Source organism: Trichomonas vaginalis, chromosome IV (assembly GCF_026262505.1).
Source record: "Trichomonas vaginalis G3 chromosome IV, whole genome shotgun sequence".
NCBI lineage: Eukaryota > Parabasalia > Trichomonadida > Trichomonadidae > Trichomonas > Trichomonas vaginalis.
In genome coordinates this window covers 28,737,959-28,761,515 of record NC_067206.1, presented here as the reverse complement: position 1 = coordinate 28,761,515, position 23,557 = coordinate 28,737,959, and the positions used below count along the sequence as shown (strand labels likewise).

At 30.6% G+C, this 23,557-nt stretch overlaps 10 protein-coding genes across 10 annotated transcripts, besides 9 other annotated features; 7 read left to right on the top strand and 3 right to left on the bottom strand.

Annotated features, from left to right (window-relative positions):
• Positions 1–340: 340 nt before the first annotated feature.
• Positions 341–1,119, top strand: TVAGG3_0186480 (uncharacterized protein; the record flags this gene model as incomplete). The annotated part of the gene is made up of 1 exon (XM_001314403.1): positions 362–655. The coding sequence occupies one exon, from the start codon at positions 362–364 to the stop codon at positions 653–655; it is 294 nt and encodes a 97-aa protein (XP_001314422.1).
• Positions 1,120–1,486: 367 nt separating this feature from the next.
• Positions 1,487–2,521, top strand: TVAGG3_0186470 (HCP-like family; the record flags this gene model as incomplete). The annotated part of the gene is made up of 1 exon (XM_001314402.2): positions 1,487–2,521. The coding sequence occupies one exon, from the start codon at positions 1,487–1,489 to the stop codon at positions 2,519–2,521; it is 1,035 nt and encodes a 344-aa protein (XP_001314421.1).
• Positions 2,522–2,771: 250 nt separating this feature from the next.
• Positions 2,772–2,798: a mobile genetic element.
• Positions 2,772–2,798: a terminal%2Cinverted (terminal inverted repeat of tvBac_109 transposon ID:TVAGG3_0186460).
• A 956-nt stretch (positions 2,799–3,754) lies between these two features.
• Positions 3,755–3,781: a mobile genetic element.
• Positions 3,755–3,781: a terminal%2Cinverted (terminal inverted repeat of tvBac_109 transposon ID:TVAGG3_0186450).
• A 236-nt stretch (positions 3,782–4,017) lies between these two features.
• TVAGG3_0186440 (multidrug resistance protein YPNP-related family) lies at positions 4,018–5,597 on the top strand (the record flags this gene model as incomplete). The annotated part of the gene is made up of 1 exon (XM_001314401.1): positions 4,018–5,562. One exon carries the CDS (start codon positions 4,018–4,020, stop codon positions 5,560–5,562), a length of 1,545 nt encoding a protein of 514 aa, XP_001314420.1.
• Positions 5,598–5,856: 259 nt separating this feature from the next.
• Positions 5,857–6,928, top strand: TVAGG3_0186430 (cysteine-type peptidase protein; the record flags this gene model as incomplete). Its single annotated transcript, XM_001314400.2, has 1 exon — positions 5,919–6,875. One exon carries the CDS (start codon positions 5,919–5,921, stop codon positions 6,873–6,875), a length of 957 nt encoding a protein of 318 aa, XP_001314419.1.
• A 724-nt stretch (positions 6,929–7,652) lies between these two features.
• Positions 7,653–7,690: a mobile genetic element.
• Positions 7,653–7,690: a terminal%2Cinverted (terminal inverted repeat of Banshee-A3 transposon ID:TVAGG3_0186420).
• Positions 7,691–8,867: 1,177 nt separating this feature from the next.
• Positions 8,868–8,904: a mobile genetic element.
• Positions 8,868–8,904: a terminal%2Cinverted (terminal inverted repeat of Banshee-A3 transposon ID:TVAGG3_0186410).
• A 738-nt stretch (positions 8,905–9,642) lies between these two features.
• Positions 9,643–9,690: a mobile genetic element.
• A 2,176-nt stretch (positions 9,691–11,866) lies between these two features.
• Positions 11,867–13,405, top strand: TVAGG3_0186390 (cytosolix non-specific dipeptidase family; the record flags this gene model as incomplete). The annotated part of the gene is made up of 1 exon (XM_001314399.2): positions 11,873–13,354. One exon carries the CDS (start codon positions 11,873–11,875, stop codon positions 13,352–13,354), a length of 1,482 nt encoding a protein of 493 aa, XP_001314418.1.
• Positions 13,406–13,708: 303 nt separating this feature from the next.
• Positions 13,709–15,124, bottom strand: TVAGG3_0186380 (uncharacterized protein; the record flags this gene model as incomplete). Its single annotated transcript, XM_001314398.1, has 1 exon — positions 14,081–15,124. The coding sequence occupies one exon, from the start codon at positions 15,122–15,124 to the stop codon at positions 14,081–14,083; it is 1,044 nt and encodes a 347-aa protein (XP_001314417.1).
• A 763-nt stretch (positions 15,125–15,887) lies between these two features.
• Positions 15,888–17,304, bottom strand: TVAGG3_0186370 (Potassium Channel Kv1.1, Chain A domain-containing protein; the record flags this gene model as incomplete). The annotated part of the gene is made up of 1 exon (XM_001314397.2): positions 16,485–17,225. The coding sequence occupies one exon, from the start codon at positions 17,223–17,225 to the stop codon at positions 16,485–16,487; it is 741 nt and encodes a 246-aa protein (XP_001314416.1).
• Positions 17,305–18,025: 721 nt separating this feature from the next.
• TVAGG3_0186360 (small Rab GTPase RabD6) lies at positions 18,026–18,622 on the top strand (the record flags this gene model as incomplete). Its single annotated transcript, XM_001314396.1, has 1 exon — positions 18,026–18,622. One exon carries the CDS (start codon positions 18,026–18,028, stop codon positions 18,620–18,622), a length of 597 nt encoding a protein of 198 aa, XP_001314415.1.
• Positions 18,623–18,853: 231 nt separating this feature from the next.
• On the top strand, positions 18,854–19,663 carry TVAGG3_0186350 (uncharacterized protein; the record flags this gene model as incomplete). The annotated part of the gene is made up of 1 exon (XM_001314395.1): positions 18,854–19,663. The coding sequence occupies one exon, from the start codon at positions 18,854–18,856 to the stop codon at positions 19,661–19,663; it is 810 nt and encodes a 269-aa protein (XP_001314414.1).
• A 205-nt stretch (positions 19,664–19,868) lies between these two features.
• On the bottom strand, positions 19,869–21,707 carry TVAGG3_0186340 (RNA polymerase II transcription regulator recruiting protein; the record flags this gene model as incomplete). Its single annotated transcript, XM_001314394.1, has 1 exon — positions 20,956–21,678. One exon carries the CDS (start codon positions 21,676–21,678, stop codon positions 20,956–20,958), a length of 723 nt encoding a protein of 240 aa, XP_001314413.1.
• Between the last annotated feature and the right edge of the window lie 1,850 nt (positions 21,708–23,557).

The window sequence follows — 23,557 nt, the reverse complement described above, 5'->3', positions numbered from 1 at the left end:
GATCAATTCAAAATTGATGAATGTCAAAAAATGAAAAAACGTGCTCCCTTGAAATTGATTATCGTTTATTTTTATATAAGCATTTTATCTGTTATAAGCGTATTGTATTTTGAATTTTTTCCATATTATCTCTTGAAAATCATTAATTTGCTTTAAATATTTATTATAATTGGATTATTAATATGGAAATTCAGTAAATCATAAAATCTACATTTTATAATTTTGAATGTGGTGTTTTTATCTTTTGCTTTCTTTTTACACCAACTGATATACTATCAGATTGATTAGCTAATTAATGAAAATAACATTAAACGTGCTTACACTCAAATTTGTTAAAGGCAATTTTTGTCATTCTATCATCATGTCTGGCATCCAAGCATTTGTTGAAGAAAATCGTTCAAATCTTATTAGACTCCACTCACAGAAGATGAGACTTCTTAAAAACACCATTGATGAAGTTCCACTCAATGTTCTTTCTCAAAGATTGCAAACTCAGAAAATGGAATCAAGTAAAATACATTCAACCAAATATCACTCATTAAAGAACGAGTACATCTCTAAAAGATCCACTCTGATGAGAGATCTTGATTTTGAAATCCAAAGATGTGTGGAAAATATATATTCTCCAGAATCATCTTATAATGAAGAAAATTAATTCTTGCCCTTAATGCTAATAAATGTTTGTATTTATCTTAAATATCTTTTTGTTTTTGCTGTTTTTGAATTTGGCATTTTGAAAAATCGGATCCGATTATTGATAAGTTTGTTCAATCATTTTTCCTAAAGTACATGTAAATATATGTTTTTCATGTCCCAAAATTAGTATAAATTAGTTCAATTAATTCAGAAATTTGAATTTCCCTGGTTTTTTATCTAATTAATAGTTTGGTTCGATTAAATCTCAATGTTGCAAGCATCCAATGTTATTAACTCAATGTTAATATTATACTTCTTTTAAATTTGTTTCATGATACATTTCTGATTAATGACAGTGAATCACATATTGTATTTTTGTGAAATTTTTTGATTATTCATAAGATAAAGACGCTTTTCCTTCTATGAAACCTCATTATATGAGTATTTTTCTAATATTTCAAATATTAACATGGAAGATTCATTAACACTAGACCAAATTCAAATCACTATGTTAGAAACTCTTAATTTCTCATGAAATTTCATGCAGTGTGTTCCCCAAATTGATGGATATCTATTTATACTTCTATATTATAGGGATTAACAGTATCAAACGAACTATGGCAAGCATAACATGTGTAAATGCCAATCGCTAATATTAATCTCTCATTTAAATTTTATTGATATCTTATTTATGAATATTTCCAGACACAGAATGAAAAATTTATGCACTACTCAGACCCATCAGCAAGCTTATTTATTCCAATTTTCCCTTCTCGACATTTAGTCAGCCAATTGGTCACTGGAGTTGAAAAGAAATAAAAAAAAATTTTTTTATCAAATATTTTCTAAGATGTGTGCTCGTATACTCCCAAAGTATCAGAAATACTATCAATACCTTTCTTTGCGTCCAGAAAATGGATTGCAACATATTGTAACAATTGATACCCCTCCTGATATCAGAGCTAGTGATATTCAAATTGATTTTAATCGCGAAGCTCAAACTATTAATGTCCATTACTTAGACCTTGTACCATTTTTATGTGGTCAAATGAAAGGTAACGTTACTGGATATTCAACTTTGATATATCCTTCAGAAAATCAACTCATTATTAATTTTACTTTAACAGAAAGATTGGAAATAACAGATTTGTTTATTTGTGACTACCATCCTTTGTTACGTATTTGCGATCCTTATTCTTTACTTAAACTTTTCCTCCATAAAGGAAGGGAAACAGTAACAAGAAACGATATAGCAAAGCTCGATTTAGCTGCCAAGATGGGTTTCCTTCCTGCAATCCAAGAACTATATATCAATTTTATTTACTCGAAATTCCCAATCAAATTAGCTGATGAATATGCATTAGAACTAGCTGAAGGCTACAAACCATCCCAATTACATTTCTACATCGCGTGTGCCCATTTTCATGAGAAAACAGAAGAAGATTACCATATTGCTTATCAACATTTCCTGAAAAGCGAAGAATATGGTGGATTTGCAAAAGATTTTCTAGGATTGTACTACTCTCCAATTAGCTATATTCCATTTCCAAATAAAGATGGTAAAATTGCAGCAGAATGTTTCGAAAAAACATTGGAAAAAGATCCGAAAAACGTTATCTCGTTGCACAATCTTTCCCTATTACTTTACCAAGGAATTGGTGTTGAAAAAGATGTTAAACGTGCTCAGGAATTGTATAATACTCTAGTGACTATTGACCCTCATTTTCCACCACTAGAAGATGAGAAAATTATATTCTTTGATAACGAAGGAAAAGATGATTCATTCAATATGAACGATTTGTATTTAATTTTAGGAATTGGAGCTGCTATCGGTGTTGGAGCGTTTTGTTTCTACAAAATATGGAAGAGATTGCAAAGGAAATGAAATAATTGTATAAAATTTTTCGAAACCGAGTGATTTTAATTGTTTATATGACTTTCATGAATTATTTATATTAAAAGCTATATTTACTATCATTTTATGATAAATATTAACGGGTTTTTTTTCATCAAAAGATTTTTACGTTAAAACCAACTTGGAAGCAACAATTATTATATGTGTGTCAAAAGCACTGCAAAGCCAATATAATGGAATAAGAGTGTTATTGATATGTTGAATCCGATTACAAAAATTGTTAAGGGGTGAAATTCTGAAGTTTACATTTTCACCATAATTTCATCTTTTCTCCTTGAATATTTAATATTTACTTGTTTTGCTGGCGGCAAATAAAGTTTTATAACGTACCTCATCATAAGGCATAAAAGTGTATTTAATAAATTTATTACATATTGAGAACAAAAAAATATTTTTTAAAATTTAAAAAATTAATAACTCAATGAGGCTTCATTTTTGAACTTTCATTCTAAATAAAATATGAGTTTTAATTGTAGACTTAGAGTTTGATGTGACGGATTTTTAATCCGTCGTTCTAACGGCAAGTTGAATAATTTGTTAAAAAAATATCTCAATGCTTAGAGCTTTAAAACATTATATTCGGATAAATTGATATAGCGCTTCTACTATACATTTGTTTCCATTTATCATTATCACTATACATTCATTCAATAATACAAAAAACGATAAAGTTGATACAAAATTAATAGCATAGTAACAATTGAAATTTATATATTCATAGCATAATAGCATTAAAATATAGATAAATATCTATCTTTTGATGTATCGGATTTTTGATTTATCCATTCTATCAAGAGATAATTGAGAATAAAACCCCCGACTTTTTTAATTTTTTCTCAGAAAAACACAAAAATAATACACATTATCTATTTAAATGAATGATGCAATTGTATGTACCTCAGAAAAATATGTAACATTTCATTACTTAATTTTGAAATTCAAAAATGAAATTTATATGAATAATTTTATTTAACATTATAATTTATTTAAACTATATTTTCTTTATCTATATAAGTAAATTATTATTTATTAATGCGAAATAGTTCTTTGATGCAGATTTCAGATTTATTCCAAATTATATTGTTTTACAGCAGAGCCTCAAAATGATGTATGTGCATTATCTCATGTAGACTTTTATATTTCATTTTATTATTTTAGCTCAAGCATAACAGATGAGTCAGAAAACAGACTTTTGTTTAGTATTGTAAACTTCAGAATTTCACCCCTTAAAACAAAGAATTTCTAGAAGCAATAGATATGCATTGGATGAATATAATTGATGGTAGAAGTGACATGACTATAGACTTACTTAAAAAACTTGAACTCCTTTCATCAACCAATATTTTGAAAATAATGATTGTTAATGTATTTTATAGAGATAACAATTGCACCGTTTGAGTGCTCATTCAAAATTTGTGAGATCTTATAAAATCAGAACCCATTGCGGTTTATAAAAAATTTTTTTCATGCTCGACCAAGATAATAATAATAACTCAAATCCAGAAGAGGAAGAAGCACATATCTCAGATGAAAAGAAAGATGAATCTAAACAGAAGGAAGATGAGCATATGAGATTAGGAGGACACACTCCTTTAGCAACAATTCTTCGTTTATCTCCTGGTCCTTTAATCTCACAAATTGTCAATTCATTGTATGGTGTTATAGATTCGATGTGGGTGACAAGATTCATTGGAGAAGTGGGTCTTACCGCTTTATCTGTTGCTTATGTCATTGATAATACTGCACTCTCATTTGGATATTTCGTTTCAACTGCTGCATCATCAGAAATTTCATATCTACTTTCAAATAAGGCTTATGATAAGATTAATCAAGTTACTGCTGACCTATTTCGAATTTGTATTATGATAGGAATGTTAATTCCAGCTATTCTCTTTCCGAGTTCTAAACCATTATTTAGATTTTTAGATGCTGGTGATGAAGTAATTAAAAAAGCTTTTGACTACGTAATACCTTTATTATCTCTAAACGTAGTTACATGTTTTTATCATTGCGTATGTGGAGTTTTACAAGCGGAAGGTCGAACATGGACATACGGAGGAGCTCAAATTGCTTCGATGATATTGAATATGGTATTATGGGATCCTATATTACTTTATCTACTCAAAAGGACAATTGGGTCGTCTTTGGCTACTGAAATTGCGATGTTCATCCCCGGTTTTATCATATTGATTTTAATATTCTGCCATAAGTTCGCAGCAAAGCCAACATTCAAGCTATTTAAGAATTGTTTCATCATAGAGACATGGGAGGCCGTCAAAATTGGCTTATCGGCACTCATTATGAATATTTCGGTTGTTGTTCCAACATTAGTCATGCAAAAGTTTATTGCTATACGCGCAAACAAAATCAATCAATACGATATGGTCATTGCCGTATTCAATGCTTTAACAAGACTTTATCAGCTTACATTATGTATTCCTATGGCCCTAAACGCTGCTTATCTCCCTGCAACGTCATATGCGTTCGGTCTTAATAACAAGAGACGTGTTCTGTGGCTGACATGGCATGTTCTTTGGATTGGCGTCACTTGGGGTATTTTTGTTATGATTATTATCTCAATTTGGCCAGGCCCAATAGCAAAAATCTGGAGTAGCCATCCTGACTTCCAGCATTGGGCAAAAGAAATGCTTCCTGTTTCTTTTTACACAATTCCATTATGTACTGTAAAATTCATTGTCATTTCGTTCTTGCAAGCTACAAAACAAGCAACAAAGGCAATGATCACAAGTATTGTTACAGAATTGGTTTCTTTACCTGTTTTTGCTTGTTGTTTCCATTACATAGGAAACAATGATTCTCCAACGAGAATTATTTACGCATACATTGTTAATGATCTGTTCTCAACAGCTGTATGTCTTTGCGTTTCTGGAACAACATTTTTCAGATTCTTCAAAGATATTAAGAATGGAAACACAAAGGACGAGTTCCCAATGAAGGAAATCGTTGAAGAAGATGATGACGATTCTCAACGCGTTATTCCTGAAATATAATTTATTGTTTTAATAAATATAAAGTATAGATTGCTATTATAAATGTAAAATTTGTATTTTTTGGCAGATTGTGTTTAATAGAGTCCGAACAATAAGAAACTTTTCAGATAATAAGAGTTAAGAGAAATTTCATAAAAATTTGACAAATCAATTCAAATTTATAATAATCGTAGTAATGTGTATAATATAAAACTAATATTAATCAACAAGAAAAAACGGTTTTAACTCACAAATTCAATTCAAAACTGGTTTTTAGCAACAAACTATTCGAAAATAATTGAATGGCATTTCTTGATGTAGCGAATCTGAAAAAAAATTGAGAGCTGCAGTTATGATTTGATACCCTCACTTCACAAATGTTCTCTGCATTCTTTGCTACTGCATCAAGCAAGCTTTTCTTGCAGCACGAGGAGAAGGCATTCCTTGACTGGATGCGTTCCACAAACAACATGTTTGTTGGCGATGAATACCACTTCCGCCTTGGTGTTTACAACACAAACAAACGCCGTGTTCAGGAGCACAACAGAGCTAACTCTGGCTACCAGCTTACAATGAACCACCTCTCCTGCATGACACCATCCGAGTACAAGGTTCTCCTTGGTCACAAGCAAACAAAGAAGATCGAGGGCGAAGCCAAGATCTTCAAAGGCGATGTTCCAGACGCTGTTGACTGGCGTAACGCTAAGATCGTTAACCCAATCAAGGACCAGGCTCAATGCGGTTCTTGCTGGGCTTTCTCCGTTGTCCAGGCTCAGGAATCCCAGTGGGCTCTTAAGAAGGGCCAGCTCCTTTCCCTCGCTGAACAGAACATGGTCGACTGCGTTGACACATGCTATGGCTGCGATGGTGGTGATGAATACCTTGCTTACGACTATGTTATCAAGCACCAGAAGGGTCTCTGGATGTTAGAGACAGACTACCCATACACAGCTCGCGATGGCTCATGCAAGTTCAAGGCTGCTAAGGGTGTTACACTTACAAAGTCATATGTCCGCCCAACAACAACACAGAATGAGGACGAACTCAAGGCTGGTTGCGCTAAAGGCGGTGTTGTTTCAATTGCTATCGATGCTTCTGGCTACGACTTCCAGTTGTACTCCTCTGGTATCTACAATCCAAAGTCCTGCTCATCCACATTCCTTGATCACGCTGTCGGTCTCGTTGGCTACGGCACAGAGAACAAGGTTGACTACTGGATCGTTCGTAACTCCTGGGGCACATCTTGGGGTGAGAAGGGCTACATCCGCATGATCCGTAACAACGGCAACAAGTGCGGTGTTGCTACAGATGTTATCATCCCACAGGTCGAGTAAATTTATTAAATAAATTGATTAAGATTTGGTGTTATAACTTACATTATATTTTTACACTACATTATTTTGACTTTTTATGAAAGATTTTTTTATATAATTTTCTTATTTTGATGAACTTCCATTTTTCACATGTTCTTATGTATGTTAATCAATAATTAATACTTTTTACCTATTTAATTTTTTCCGAAATCTCTAAAAAAATCTTGAATTTCAAAAAATGATAGTAAAATCTAAGAATTTTATTTTCATTTTTTATAAAATAAAAAAATTTGGAAGAATTATTTTCGAAATTGCCAGAAATGAGAGTTTGTGCTTCCTCTTGAATAGAGATTCCAATTCAGTAGATGACATAATTGATACGTACTTAAGCAACTGTTCAATTTCCCTATGTTATTCGCCCATCATCATTAATAACTTTCTCTTATGACATTAATTTCACTATAGATAAATTAGACCTTTAGTGTCAGATTTATGGTAAACTCTATTTTTCCATTACGCTTATCCGAAATATTTCTATTTTATTTAAATCATTAGTTTGATCTTTAAACATCTTTAGATGGAAACAAACTAATGGTAGATCGATGATTCTTATCATTACTTATTAGTTTTGCCATCAAATGGAAACAAATTGATCTTGGCTTTTCTCAAATTTTGGCATACGCTTCATATTGAAATTCCACAGCAAATTATATAGCTCTTGAGCTAGTAAAACAAGTTTACACTCCAATTTGCGATTTTTTTCAGATCATTTTGATGCACTATTATTACTATATACATTGTTGTAAACAGAAATTCATCAAAAGTGACACCTCAGAAAAGCTAAAATTTTGAATTTTTGGAACTTTTGATAGAGCACGTTTTTAAATATTAATTAAAGTAAATGTATATTTTGTAAAGATTCTTTTTAATAAAAAATAAAATTTTGAAGAAGAACACAAAATCTTCTGAAAAATAATATCACATAAACTCATATTATTTTCTAATATATAACTATTTTATATAAAAATCAAATTCAATGATCTTAAAAGCGAAGGATAAACCTCAAAATTTACGAATATAATGAGTGGGAATATAATGCTTATCTATCATAAAACCATATGAAATATTAATTTTTGCTTTACGCCTAATTTTTGACGACAATTAGCAAAAAATGTTAAATGTTAACACTCAGTCCATTTGAATATGAAAAATAAAATTGACTTTGATTAAATGTTTTTATTTATCATGCAATTCTTCTTGCGACCAAAGATTTGAATAAAAGTTCAAAAAATAAGATAGCTTAAAAAATAATATACGGTAGCGTTTACTAATAGATGAATAGTATATAAATTCTATTAAAATGGATTTGATCCAAAAAAATATAAAACCAAAAATAATTGTTATAATTTAAATGAAGAAGTAATTTAAAACGATTTTATTTATGATCAAATTTTATATATTTTTTTGGATCAAATCCATTTTAATAGAATTTATATACTATTCATCTATTAGTAAACACTACCGTACATTATTTTTTAAGCTATCTTATTTTTTGAAATTTTATTCAAATCTTTGGTCGCAAGAAGAATTGCATGATAAATAAAAACATTTAATCAAAGTCAATTTTATTTTTCATATTCAAATGGACTGAGTGTTAACATTTAACATTTTTTGCTAATTGTCGTCAAAAAGTAGGCATAAAGCAAAAATTAATATTTCATATGGTTTTATGATAGATAAGCATTATATTCCCACTCATTATATTCGTAAATTTTGAGGTTTATCCTTCGCTTTTAAGATCATTGAATTTGATTTTTATATAAAATAGTTATATATTAGAAAATAATATGAGTTTATGTGATATTATTTTTCAGAAGATTTCATTCTATATGCCTATGAAAAGTACTCTCAAAACTAACTTTTTCCTAATTATAATTAAATCTAGAATATTGTATTATGCTTAGTATTATTTCATTTTTCTCATTCAATTTAGAATTTACAAATGTCAAAAAATTGAGAGCTGTCACTTTTGATGAATTTCTGTTTATTACAAAACTACTTGGACAAATATGAAACAAGCATTCAGGCAATACTTTTGAGACTTCAACGCATCTGATAATTTTTATATAACTTCACCTCTTATGCTTAGAGTGGAGGTATTGAGATCGTATAAGTATAGATGAGCTCACATTCAGATATGATGTGTGAACTTCTGTTTTCACTGCAATTTTGAATCAGAATAAACTCAAAACAAGAATAAAATGATATACTCACTCTCTAAATGTGTTCGAGATTTAAAGTTGTATGAATAAAACGATTCATCTTTCGAAGCCTCCCATTTAATGAGAGACTTCGAAAGATGAATGTATTCATGTAGATGAAATACTATATATGACCATGTGTGATACTAAAGATATCAAAATGTTCATTTTTAAGTGCAATAGAAGGGTTATCTCTCGTAAAATCTCAATTTAAGGAAGATTTAGAAAGAACTCCTTTCCTAAGTAGATAGTGTGTGGTTTCTGTCTTTTGGTTGATCAGGAACTATGAAATTAAGTCGGACAGAAAGAAGTTCTTTCCAAAACAGACTCCAAATGAGTTGTTCGAAAAGAACTTCCTTCTGTATATGGATAATTGTAGTTACCGCACTGAAGTATGTGATTGTGATGATGGAGTTCTCGATAAATCTAAAATCGGATTAAGATTAATTGAAAACTCAAGTAATTCTTTGAAATCTTGTGTTGTCTGGCACTATAATAACCAAAGAATGAGAATATTATGTTGAATGATGAGTACGTGTGCTCGGCATTCGCCGAGCGAATTGAGTTTAACGTACTATGAAAAGTGACAAATTTGGGCTTTTTTTCCTAGGGTTATGATCTCTTCCTTTCTGCTAAATACGACAGAAATGAAAGAATGAATTTGTACTCCCTAATTGATTACTACAATCTGTATCTATCTTTAACATAGAATTAGCTGCATTGTGATTTATACTCCAGAATTATTCAATTTAAGATCAACCTCGTAAATTTTAATCATATTGCACCAATACTCCTACGTTGAGATAAGAACATGATTATACATACCAAAGCCCCATATTAAAAATCAAAATTTAGCACCTCCATTATGCAACCACATTATTCGTCGCAAATAAGTATATTTACGCATATTATGATGCATATTCACACAACTCGTATACATGAAAAGTTATTAAAATCAGACAAAATTATTGCAATAAGGAAAAAAAAACAACTTTATTATATATGTTAGTAATGAATTACAAATATTTCTACAAAGAATGCTCAATACTTCATATAATCTTCGAATATTTCTTATTACAAGTTAATACATTTTGACTCGAACATGATAAACAAAAGCTGACACGCTGATTACTACATTTATGAAAATATAGTACGTTTCCATTCATCTGTTTACGTGTTTTTGTTGGAAAAAAATCTTTTTTTTTCTTTCATGAAATAAGAATTTTGCTGCGAAAGCAATATCTCTAACAATAATTAATACATTACGTCAACTCTGGAATGAGTATTTATCAAATATGATATCAAAATCAAAAATTAGTTGTTTTTTATGAGTAAAAACGATGTAAATTGATTATTTGACTAATTATCAAATACTTTGATTTTCCAAATTTTTTTCGAAATTGATTTTTTCATGTGAAAATTCAAATTGTTTAATTTCATTTTTGAAATTTTGAATTTTTTTTGGAATTTTGAGTTGATCAATTCAGCAGAATTGATAATGCTATTGCTTTAGGGCATACCACAAGGTGATGAATAAAAGGTGAACATTAACAAATTATTTTAAATCACAAATATCATCCTCATCAACTTTAATTCTAAAAAGAACTGTACTGAATTATGAAAATGCATGATTTACATTATTAAAATCTTTGAATGAAAATAGTACAAGATAAGTTTTTATTCATTTTTAATTAGATTTAAACGAAAAACTACTCCATATTAAAATTTAAGTCGAGAAATCGTATTTTGTTCTTATTTGTTAGCATTTTGTAGACATTCTAATCTTGAATTAATTTGTTACATGATATTATTATTAACAAATTTAACTGAAAAAATATGTTAATATGGAATAAACCATGATTATATAAGCTATCAATGCTATATATACATATGTAAAAGATTCATATTAACTCAATTAACAAAAATGATAGATTTTCATAAAGGTTCAATCTAGGTTCGTTAGAAAATTTTGATTTTTATATAGAAGACATAGTTTCATATACATAATTAAATTTTCAAACAAATTTGATCATACCATTTATTAAGCAGGATAGTATATTAATTACTATCAGTATAAAAATATAAAAATGATTATATTTAATTATTGCATAATTTAGTCAAAGAGTTATAAGCCTCAAGTGATCGTTATCACCTTCAATGCACATATACTTTATTGATTCATAGATATTTAATCTATGTTTGACATGTTGTTGTCGTCATTCGTTTTGTTCCCATTCTTCCTAAGTTAGAATTAGAGAATACACCATCCACATCATCTAATTTGGTCCTCAGCGATAGATTGGTTCATTTTGGAGGAGTCCCATCAGACAGTTTTCGAGCACCAAATATCAAATTTTAATGTATACAAATCTTTAGTGATTTATCTCTTTTATGATGAGTAAAAGGTTTCTGCTCATCAACATTTGATTTCCGACATATATGATTTCTAATTGCAATTATTTACTTTCTTTTTATAATCTAACTCTGTGACTCATACCATAAATTAATTATTGGAAAGTGTCAATATGTTTGGCACAACGCATGGCGGAAGATACCAAACCATGCAGGGAATATGATACGTTTAAGATCTCCGAACTTTTTTTCCAAAAATTTTCTATCGTTGCCCTACCTCTTTGAATGCTGACTTTCAGAATTAAATATCTATTATATAAACAACAAACATTAATATTTTCATGTCAAAATATGTGATTTGTTTTCCGACGACGATGAAATATGACGGTTTTTTACTTTATCGAAATGGAAGCATCAGCTCTCATGAGACCATACAAGGTTGAACTGCTTAAGCAGCTCCCACAGGACTATTCACTTATTTTCAAGTGGTTCATCGCTCTTACAGAGCTCAACAGACCATCTTATCACACAAAGGAAGCCATGGCAACAGTTATTGAATGGTTTAAGAAGATGGGCGCTACAGCAGAGCCAGATACATACGGCAACTGCCTCTTCACAATTCCAGCTACACCAGGCAAGGAGAACGTTCCATCTCTTGTCATCCAAGGCCACTTAGACATTGTCGCTGTTGGCAAGTTCGAAGAAGGTGGCAAAGTCCCACTCAAGATCGAGAACGGCTACTTGACATCCGGAGTCTCCACAATCGGTTCTGATGACGGTATCGCTGTTGCTGTCATGCTCGCATTGTGCGAAGACAAGGACAAGTTCGAGCACGGCCCACTCGAGTTCCTCGTCACAGTCGATGAGGAAGTCGGCCTCTACGGAGCTACAAAACTCCCAGGACCACCATATATCAAGTCCCGCGCCCTCCTCAACATCGATTCCGAGGAATGGGACACATTCTACACCTCCTGCGCCGGTGGCATCAACATGTTCTACGAATACGACGTTCATCGTGACGAATACGCCGGAAAGACCCTCAAAGTCGCCGTTACAGACTTCGTTTCCGGCCACACAGGCCTCATGATCAACGAAGGACGCGCCAACGCCGTCAAATGGATGGTTCGCCTTCTCCAGGAGACAAAGAACACAATTCCATTCCGTCTTGTCGATATCGCAGGCGGCGACAAGCACAACGCCATCCCAGAATCATGCGTTGCCCACGTTGTCGTTGAAAATGTCGACGCATTCAAGGCAAAGATGACAGAGTTACACCAGGCCGCATACAACGAGTACAAGGCCATCGAGAAGAAGAATCCAAAGATTAATTTCGAGGAAGTCGAAGCCAAGAAGGCAATGACAGAAGCAGATTCCACAAAAATCTTAGATCTCATCACAACTCTCTACCACGGCGTCTGGATGATGCATCCAGAGATTAAGGGACTCGTCAATACATCACAGTCTGTCTCAGTTACAAAGTTCGACGGAGATCACCTCTTCATCAACGTTTTCGCACGTACAAACGAAGTTACACAGATGGAATTCCTCATCAACACCGCCGAAGCTGTTGGAAGAATGGCCGGTGTCACAGTCAGGATTCCAAAGGACGAGATGGTCAAGCCGTGGCCAGCAGCACTCACATCGAGAATCACTGACTCCTCTGTCTCCGCTTTCGAGAAACTCTACGGAAAGAAGCCAAACATCACTGGAATCCACGCTGGACTTGAGTGCGGCGCAATCCAGAACCAGGGATATCCAGACTTGGAGGCAATCTCTTTCGGTCCGGAAATCCACGGCGCACACACTGTAAACGAGGAGGCTGAGATCGCTTCCTGCTGCAAGTGCTACCAGCTCGCTTTGGAGATCGTAAAGGAGTGGGCAAAGTAATTTAACAAAAGTTAGTAAAAAAGGATTTATATTCTATTTTTTTCAAAAAAATACTGATTTTTTTTCCCTCTCTCATAAATATATGCATCTAGATAAACCATATAAATAATACATACACTTGTTTCTGGAAATAATTAGACACTTCTGGAATAATGTTAACATGAATTCAAGAAATGAGAGGAAAAAAAAGCTATCTGATTTCATGTCCAAATAAACAAGAGTCGGACTAATAGTCTGCATTTTATTCAAAGCTTTATAATCTAATTCCCCAGTGAATCTCACCTATCCTACGATATCAATATCGGTTTATTTGAAATGCTATTTTTATGTAATTTTCTCTGTGTTCACTATCAAATAGAGCTGAAAGACTAAATTCTTATATTTTTACGAGATATAGATGTCTGCTATCTAAAGAAGACATTCGGTTTCAAATGAAATATTTGTGTTCTTAAATATCAGTAGTGGGTGTTATTTGTTGTGAATTTTTATATGACAAAAACCAGTCAGATAATTTGAAACCTCCCAATTTGAAAACGTTAGTGTAGAATATCATAAAAAAATTTAAGAAGTATTGAATAAATAGTTCATTGATTAAGAATGTATTTGTAATCGACTTAGAATCAAATGCTTGCACAAACAAACTTATGTTAATAGATGTCCATTATATATATTTGTATTTGTATGGGGGTAGATTGATATTTCACATCCATAAGAAAAAAATTGATTTTAAATTTGACTTCGAAAAGGTTTATTAGACATGAGTAAATAGAAAAATTTAATATGATTTCTAACATAAAATTTATCTTCGTTTTCTTCGTTCTCCTCATTATTTGGAGTGGAATGACGACATTTATACTTTAATGAATCGACAACTTCTAATTTAAAAAGAGGACATTCGTTTTCAAATGAAATATCTGTGTTCTTAAATATTGGTGAACTACCATATGATTTATTGTTATCTGTAATTGAGTTTTCAAATGTTATTGCTGGATATACACTAAAAATGTATTTAATTTCATTTTGAAGAATACAACAATAACTCATGAAAACATCAGACCAAGAAGAATAAATCAGAAAACTTTTATCATCTGGACTTTTATTTCTTATATAATTACATGAAGTAACTTTAAATATTGATGAAGAATCATAATAAGATGAGTGATGATTAAAATCACCTGTTGATTGATTGTTTTCAACAACATTGACACAAGTGATGTATGAATCAGAGGTAGCTTCTTGAACCCAGTAACCTCCGCAATCTTTTTTGACTCTATTTTGTGTAATGTTGCATTCATTCATGATACAAAAACCTCGATACATGGCAGTTAAAATTCTGCAGTCTTTTTCTGAACTTCCGCAGTTGTAAACTGTAGTTTCATTAGTATAATCTTTGTAATTAGGCTGTTCTGAAACCCATATGTAAAATGATGGTCCAAGACCTGTATTTGTTGAGTTGATGTATGAATTTTTTGTTTGAACAAATTCGCCTTTTTCGGAAAAGTAGAGAGAACCTCCGTTTTGTGTGGAGGAACAAGAATCGAATTTATTTGTTTCTGCATATGCTTTAACGTTATCATTTGTTGAAGAAATTCTAACAGCTCCATCTGGACTTAATCCAAGAAAAAAACAACTGGAAACAAGGTATTTTAAGTTATTAGTTCTTGAAAACGGAGAATTATTATGAAGATGGTCTTCATCATAGCATGATCCTGGGAATACAAATTCCCAGGATATTCTAAATTTTGGCCAGCCAAATAAAAACGGCTTCATAAAAATGGTAATTTAATTTTTGATGAGCGGAATGAAATATCAACAAGTTTTGTAATAACTACATTACAGTCCTTGGCGCCTAAACCGAATCTTTTCTATTTCCAATATTTGTACAAATTTAGTAGAAAAATATTCAAGAATTAATTCCATTTGCACTTATATTGCATTTTGATCCAAATAGGCACATAGCTACCATATCAGATGATGCCTTTTCAGCGACTTATTTTTGTAATATTTGTTTTCTTTAGCAAATCATTGCTTTAGCTTTTTGAATTTTCCTCAAAAATAGACACAACTCATATGTACGGGTTACATAAATGCTAATTTCTTTTTATATCGGATCAAGTGAAAAATTTAAATTAATTTATCTCATATTTTCACTTAATGAATTATATCAAAATTCCTCCCTGCCATCTCGATTTTATATGTCTTTCTGGATCTTGCTGCATTGCTTATATTTATTCATTTTATTTGGTTGTTTCGAAATCTTCATGGAAATTCTTAAAAGTAAATGGCTCATTAGAATTTCAATTTCAAGTTTTAACAGCATGGATATAAAGCTCCTAAATTTGATATATTTGAAGAACGCAAAAGCATACCTTGATGACTAAGAAAAATAAGTGCTAAATGTTTTGCAATCGGAAAATGCTGTTTATTCGCCTAAAACAGTATCAGAATAAAAATAATTAGAACTAATTTCGATTTTTTTTTCAAATCCTACATTTTTATGGAAAATTTTTCAAGTTCAAGAATCAGAAGATATTTCGAGTTAATAAGAAAAATAACATACAGGAGATTATCAAGCACCAACTTATTCTTTTATTAATTGATTACACTGGCAATTGAATCATTGTGTCTAGTCGGAAAATTACATTTTATTACTTGGACTTTGGACTTTCAAACATAAAAGTGACAAGACAATAGTCGTCTTCAGATTTATATTGGTTCTCATTCTATATTTACATAAATGACTATCTAATAACAAAATGCTTTGCTGCATCTTATTTATATAATTATATATAATTCCCCTTTGACAACTGTTATTTCTGATTTTTTTTTTAATTTTTTTTTTCAACCAATAAAAGATTTGAGGAGACTATGTTTTGATGATTTACATACAGAAACAAGATTTTAACACATATTTATTGGCTGTCGTTCAGAATTTCGAGATTTGAAATGGTTTCGACTCTTTTTATTTGATTTTATGCTATTATGATAAATTGCTCTAACCATTTTTATTCCAAATAGAAAATGGAAATGCATATAAAAAAATTATTTTTCCAATTTCGTTTGGAAAATAAAAATCAGAAAAAACAAATGATCTTTAACATGTCATAATCAAAATGTTTATTAACTTTGATTATTTAAACCATTCAGGCTTCTTAGATTTGAGAATTTTGGTAAGATCGTTGTTATCTTTAACAGAATCCTGAATGAACTTCATAAATGTATCGTGGGCCTGTTTTGTGGCTTCATCCTGGAAGAAATTGAAATCATTGAAGAAAGAAAGGATTTCTGTAGCCATATCCTTGGATTTCATCTTGAGGAGGAGTAATGTGTTAAGGAAGCAATCAGTATCCAGGCAATCGCTAATCTGCTTCTTGGAATATTTGTTATAGAACTTAGCGATGTACGTTGGAAAGACCTTTGTAGCATTTGAGTAATCCTTATCGAAGCACTCTGTGAACATATTCATTATCTTGTTATGGTCAGTGATCTTATCGAGCTGTTCTGTAATAAGTGCTTTAAGGATAGAAATCCTGTAGAAGATAGCGATTTCGAGTAGGGGCATGAGTTCATCTTCGGATAAGGTAATTTGGCCGCAGTAGAGGAACTCAATAACCTTTTCTAATTTACCTTCTGGATTTACAGTGATGTCAATCCTTCTTTCGCTGGATCCTTTGAATGTATCACCGGATGTGAAGTTATCCTTGAAGAATTCGGAGCCATTTGCAAGAACAATTTGGTGGCACTTAAGTTCTTTTCCATCTGCAACAATTGTGCAGTCGGCAAGTTCGCCAGTCTTATAGTAATCAAGGAAGTCCCACAATGGGTCAAGGTCGATTTCAGTATTGTAGTTTGGATCTTGTTTATCGCTCATAGCTTGAACTTTTTAAAAAATGAATTTTGTCATGTTTTTTTGGCATAGTTTTTAGAAAAGTGACAGTTCTTAGAAAATGTTATAAATATATAATTATCGATTGTACTGATAGATGTATTTAAAATAGACTGCACTTGGAAAAATTCCAACATAAAGCCGGAAAATTTTTCACTATTTTTTTTGTGAAAGTGGAAAAATTTCATATCTTATGATTTCAATGAGTTTTGAGATTTATAGAGCTTTGTATTCATAGAGCACTTTCATTATCTTCTTGTTCGATCAGTTACTCAGCTAAACATGTAAGATTTCTTCATGAATTCGCTGAAATTAATTGAATAACTTAAAGATGCTGTGATATACAAATTATGTAATTAGAAAAGCTTATATAAAGTTCTGTAGTAGTTTTCAATGCCCTATCTGGGCGATAATATATGTGCTTATTTTTCATTTCATTTCTTGATATGCACAGACGCTTCTAAATATCATAATTTAAAAATAATATTCTCAGATTATGTGCAGATTCATTCCAAAGATAAGACATGGAAATAAAAACCAAAAATGGATACGAAATAATTTTTAGAGGAAGAATTAGACCGTAAAATAGGAAAGCAAAATAAAAAAAGTCGTACAGCCCCTAAAATTTACAACTAAATGCTCTACAATCGATGATTCAAATTTACAAATAATTTAGTTTTTATATTTTCTTTTGTCTACACAATTTAATAAAGCACATCTTCTTCAGAATCTATTTTAATCTGATATCCGAATGCAATCTTATTTTTTGACACTTTTTTGTCATTATGACATCGTCACCCACAGTAAAAGTTGTCCTCCTTGGCGACAGTGGCGTTGGCAAAACAAGTATTGTTAATAGATATACAACAGGCGTTGTCCAACTTTCTGTTAAGCCAACAATTGGTGCTGCTTTCGTAACAAAAGAAATATCAGTAGAAGGAAAAGATTACGAATTGCTTATCTGGGATACTGCAGGCCAAGAAGTATACAGAGGCCTTGCACCTATGTATTATAGAAGCGCAGCTATTGCTATCATTGTTTATGATTGCATCCGCCCTCAAACTTATCAGTCAGTTAGCTACTGGATAAAAGAACTCCGCATGAATGTCGATAAGAATACTGTAATAGTTGTTTGCGCTAATAAAATAGATCGCGAAGAACCAAAGAATCCAGAGTCTGAAGTTGCTCAGAAGTTCGCTTTCGACAACGGCGCTCTCTTCATCGAAACTTCAGCAATATCCGGTATTGGTATTGATCGACTTTTCCAAATGGCCGTATTAGAATACAGCAGATCAGCTCCAGAACCAGTAGAACCAAAGGCTCCGAACAACAATGTTAACCTCGAGCAAAGCAAGGAAGATAAAGGAGGTTGCAGCTGCTAATTTTTTTTTTATTCTGGATTTCATTATATTATTTCTTTTTCTATATTACATTTTATTAGATGTTCTAAACTTTTAAACTTTTTTAAAAAACTTTGAACTAATTGATATTTATATTTTGGATATTTCTGAACCAATTAATAACGAAACAATGAAGTTCATCATCTATTACCGAATTATAGTTTATTTTTATGATATTTTGAGCCAGTTTTATTATTTTTTTTTAATCGGAGAATGTTAGTCTCTCCATTAATTTTTTTGTTCCTCGCAGCTTTTGTTTTGATATTCATTGTAATGTTCTCAAGCAAAATTGTACAGAATAACCTCAAAGATCGCTCGTTTTACCAAGATTATCTAAATTCAATTACAAAAAACTTAAACAAAAATGCACAACAAATCCAATTTAAAGCCTCAGATACAATCGAATTTTCAATTATATCCCACCTTGATTCATTATTGGCTGCCGATATTGAATTATTTTTCGAAAAGATAGAATTCATTGAAAAAAGATTCAAAAATTCTAATTTTGAGATTGTTTTGGCAATTGATGGTCCACAAAGAACTCTTCCTGATTCTCTTTCAAATTTTATTAATAAGAAAAAAGCATATCTAAATATATTCTTTACGTATATCAATGGTATATCATATTTTATTGCAGGTGGATTACGTTCCCACGGAAAATATTTGATTAACTCGGATTATTTAAACAAATTAGGAAATAATTTTATCAATGATGGACGCCAATATATTACATTTATTAATTATGTAGATCCAGATCCTTTACCTAGCTATGAACCATCCATATTCTATAAAATTGGTGCTATTACCTTTGATGCCTTCCATTCCGTCTTCAAAAACGTTCACAGCTTGAATATGGCTTCCTCTTATGAAGTACTACAAATTTGTAAAGGTCTTCAAATCCAAGTTCAAGTAATTGATGTTGAAAGTGATTTCACTCATGATATTAAGGAGATCTACTTGAGAAAATTCGCAATTGCTTATGTGCACTTGCTTTATCAATCTAAGATATATGTACTTAAATAAAAATTTAATTATTATTTCGATTTTTATTGGCGTTTTTAAACAATACATTTAGCAGTCTTGATAATAAGGTTCTAATGAGCTGTATTTAAATCTTAAGAAAGCTATTTTTCTGAAACAAATTTCTTTGAAAAGACAATAAACTTTATTTTGATTTACTAATGACCGAGGGAGACATTACATGGATAAAGGCCGTGCATTCCATTTGCTCTCTAACAGTTTACAGTTTTATTACAGGAAATGAAATTGCAAAATGAGTATTGGTTTAGCAATAATATATTAATTTCTTTATTATAAAGAAGAAACATTAAAATAAAGAGGTTATGTTACATTTGATTTTAACCAAATTTTTAAAAACAATAGAGTTATAAAGATGTAATCAAACAAGATGAAAGCACTTACTATAGACAATTCAAATATAGAATTCAACATCCCATATAATGGGAATCAGGGGGAGTAACCATCACAGTTAGACATCCTATTTCTCCTGTACTCTTCTCACACATACCAATATATATGCACAATAATGATTTCTTCTAAGTAAATTAATTAATAAAAAATTGTAGTGAAGTTGAGTCCCTCCTAATTTTGAAAACTTTGAAAAGATTTCCGAAAAAATATATCGCAAGAATCGTAACATGCAGTTGATGCATAGCAATACTTCTTGAGTAAACCCTATTCTGAGGATTCAATAATATCAGAAATATCTCTCAATTTAAAACCCATCATTGAATTTGATTAAATCCAAGAAAACAGATTCCTACATAATTATCAAGAAGAATTAATAATATATCTGTTAATACAATTCGAATTGAAAGATGTTCTGAATTTTGAAAGATGTTCTGAAAAATCGTAAGGAAAATTTACAGGTTTCCCGATATTTTAAAAAGAGTGCATAAAACATGTAATCATTTAATTAAATGAAGTCTTAACTGAACTTTGAACCCTCTCAATTAAATTCAATGGCATAGAAAACTGCTCATTGAAATCCTTCTTCATTTATAAATCTTGGCCGAAATTCATTAATCTCCTGTTGCAGAGAATAATTATGGAAACGTTTTTGAGTTATTTGAATTTTCAATATTTTATTTTTTACGATTAAAAAGAAGTGACTCACTTTAATTCTCATAATTGATTTCATCTTTATTTATATGCTTAACCATGCATATTTAAAATCTAGTGTATTTTAAATCTAACGTATTGTTTTCAATTTGTTTGAATCATCTCAGTCAAAAATTTCAAATAATTTCAAACTAAACAAATATTTCTTTAGATACATTTGAATCAAATAAAAATTATAACATATTTATATATTCCTCATCGGATTTCAATTGGTCCATGAATTTAAATGGATCAATATCTTCTTTAATTTGAGGTTCTATGATATTTGTGATTTCTTTTTTATTTTTAGTAGTGGGCTTTCGTTTCTTTCCTAAAGTGCATCGTAATACATATTTACAGTGATACCTGCATTGAACGTCTGATTTTGAGCCAACATATTTTGAAATTTTGATCCAAGATTTTTGCCCGAATTTCTGGACAGCTTCAATGAGCTTCTTATCTTCTTCGTCTGTCCATGGAGATCTCGAGACTGTAGGGTTTAAAGATCGAATCCATCTTTGCGAGCATTGAAATTTGTTCCGACCGTTTCCAACATAAGCCGAAACTTTGGCCCAATCACCTTTCCCGAACATTAGAACTGCTGCAATTAGTCTTTTATCTTCATAATCGGTCCATACGCCTCCATGAATTTTTTTAAGAGAAATTGGCATCTTCTCAACTGGTTTTGGAGGTATTGGATCTGATAACGTTGCTAGAACATCATTGATAAACACACTAATTTTGCATCCCGGAAGAATTGATTGTATTTGGCGATTTGCCTCTGCAAAAGTTAATAATCGCAAAGTCTGATTTTTGGCTATTTCCTTGATCTGACTTGTTGTCTTTGGATCAATATCATCTGGATATTCAATCTTCTTAAGACATGTCTCAATAAAGATAGCCACGTTCTCGTTCATTGAATAAAAATATTTTTTTGCTGTTGTCGATAACTTTTGAATAAACATTAAAAAAATTGAGAGAAACTCTATAAACATTTAAATTCATCTTCTTATAGATGTTCCATAATTGATATTTTCAGGTTTGTAACATGATTATCTTTTTGAAAAAACCATTGAAAATCTAAATTTACTCAAAAACTAAGGATGTCAATTTGGAAGAAAAGTGAGAAAATTCCTAAAATGCTAAAAATGAATTTTCCAAACGTACTTTTTTATCTCATTTTTTTGATTTTGAAAAAAATTTGGAGAGAAGAACTCTTCGTTTTTGAATTTTGTCACGATGGTTTTAAAGTATATTAGACACATGTATTGATATTACTATTTTTGTATATTTTGAGAGAAAATCCCTAAAAAGTAAGAAAATCTAAGACGGTTTGAGAAAATATATAAACTATTGAAAATTTGAATTAAACTTCTAATTTGGAAAAAAGAAATTTGGAAAGAAGAAAATTCAAAAATCGAGATTTATACTCAGTATCAAATGGAGAACAAAATGTTTCTTCATATGAAGGAAAAAATTTTCTTGAGAAGAAATAGAGTTTTTAAAATTTTATTGTATGTAATGAAATAAACAAATATTAAAATTATTTTTTGATAACAAGAAAATTCCCAACAGAAAATATTTGAGACAAAGAAAAAAAGAAAATTGAAAAATATTACTCTCCTTTACATTTCATGAGATTTTCAATTTATTTTCATAAAATTGACAATTTTATACGTTTAGATGAAAATAAGTGATTTTGCTTGAAATAAAAATTATTGTTTGTTTACAGCTATCAAATAGATTTTTGCTATTTTGATTAAAATTTGTTAATCAAATTAATAATTTTTTTTCTAAATATCTTAAATATCTGGATCACTCACTGATACGATGAATTAAACGATAAAAATAATACAAACTCAACTAAGTTTCCTGTCTTTCAACCAAAAAATATTATGCAATTTAAATTAAATTGTTTATTCAAAGATAAAACAAAGATAAAGTAATTATAATTATCATATACTTTATGAATAACTCTCTAATTGGATAAGATTTTCGTACAAATATTTTTATTAATATCGATAAGAATATGTTTACCTACTATCACCATATGTCGATAAACGAGAGTAGAGTGATTTTTATCATCGAAACTTTTTAAAAGCTGTAAGCAGGAAGTAATAATCTTGTTTTTTCTGAGTTAGTTGTAGAACTATTGATGCCCGAGTTATCATTGTGATGCAGAAGGATATCAATGTACTGACTGAAGGATATGAATTGAATTGAATTTTATTGAATTTCAATTTGATCAAAATTTGTTGAAATGATATGAATGTGTCAACTTCTGTATCATTCTCCTTCACTCCTTCCTTATTCTTTCAAGAACGAAGCTAGCTCAGCTTTCGCTGAGCGAATTGACACTTTTCATGCCCTAAACGTACATACTCTCAAATTTATCGAAAAAATTAATACCACCTAAACTAGTATATTCTTATTTTAAATATGATATTATCCTTATATTCCACACTAAAATTCATTTAAATCAACTTTTAAAAAAGTTCGAATCCTGCGCGTCTCACTTTTTAAATTTTCCAAATGGAAAATTATATTCTCCTAAAGTGAAAACAATTTCCCAAATTGACTTCCTTACAAAAACCCTATATAATTCGTATTTTTCGTTAAAAATCTTAGTAAAATAGTATAGTAAAAGCATTGGTATATTAAGTATCTCTTAAATTTTTGAAAAGATTTTTGTATTTTGAATATTACAGAAAAATTTAGTTAACGTAATTATGATCGATTTACGATATATCCAATACTATGGCATATCTCAACAAATTTAGAAAAAAATGCTATTTA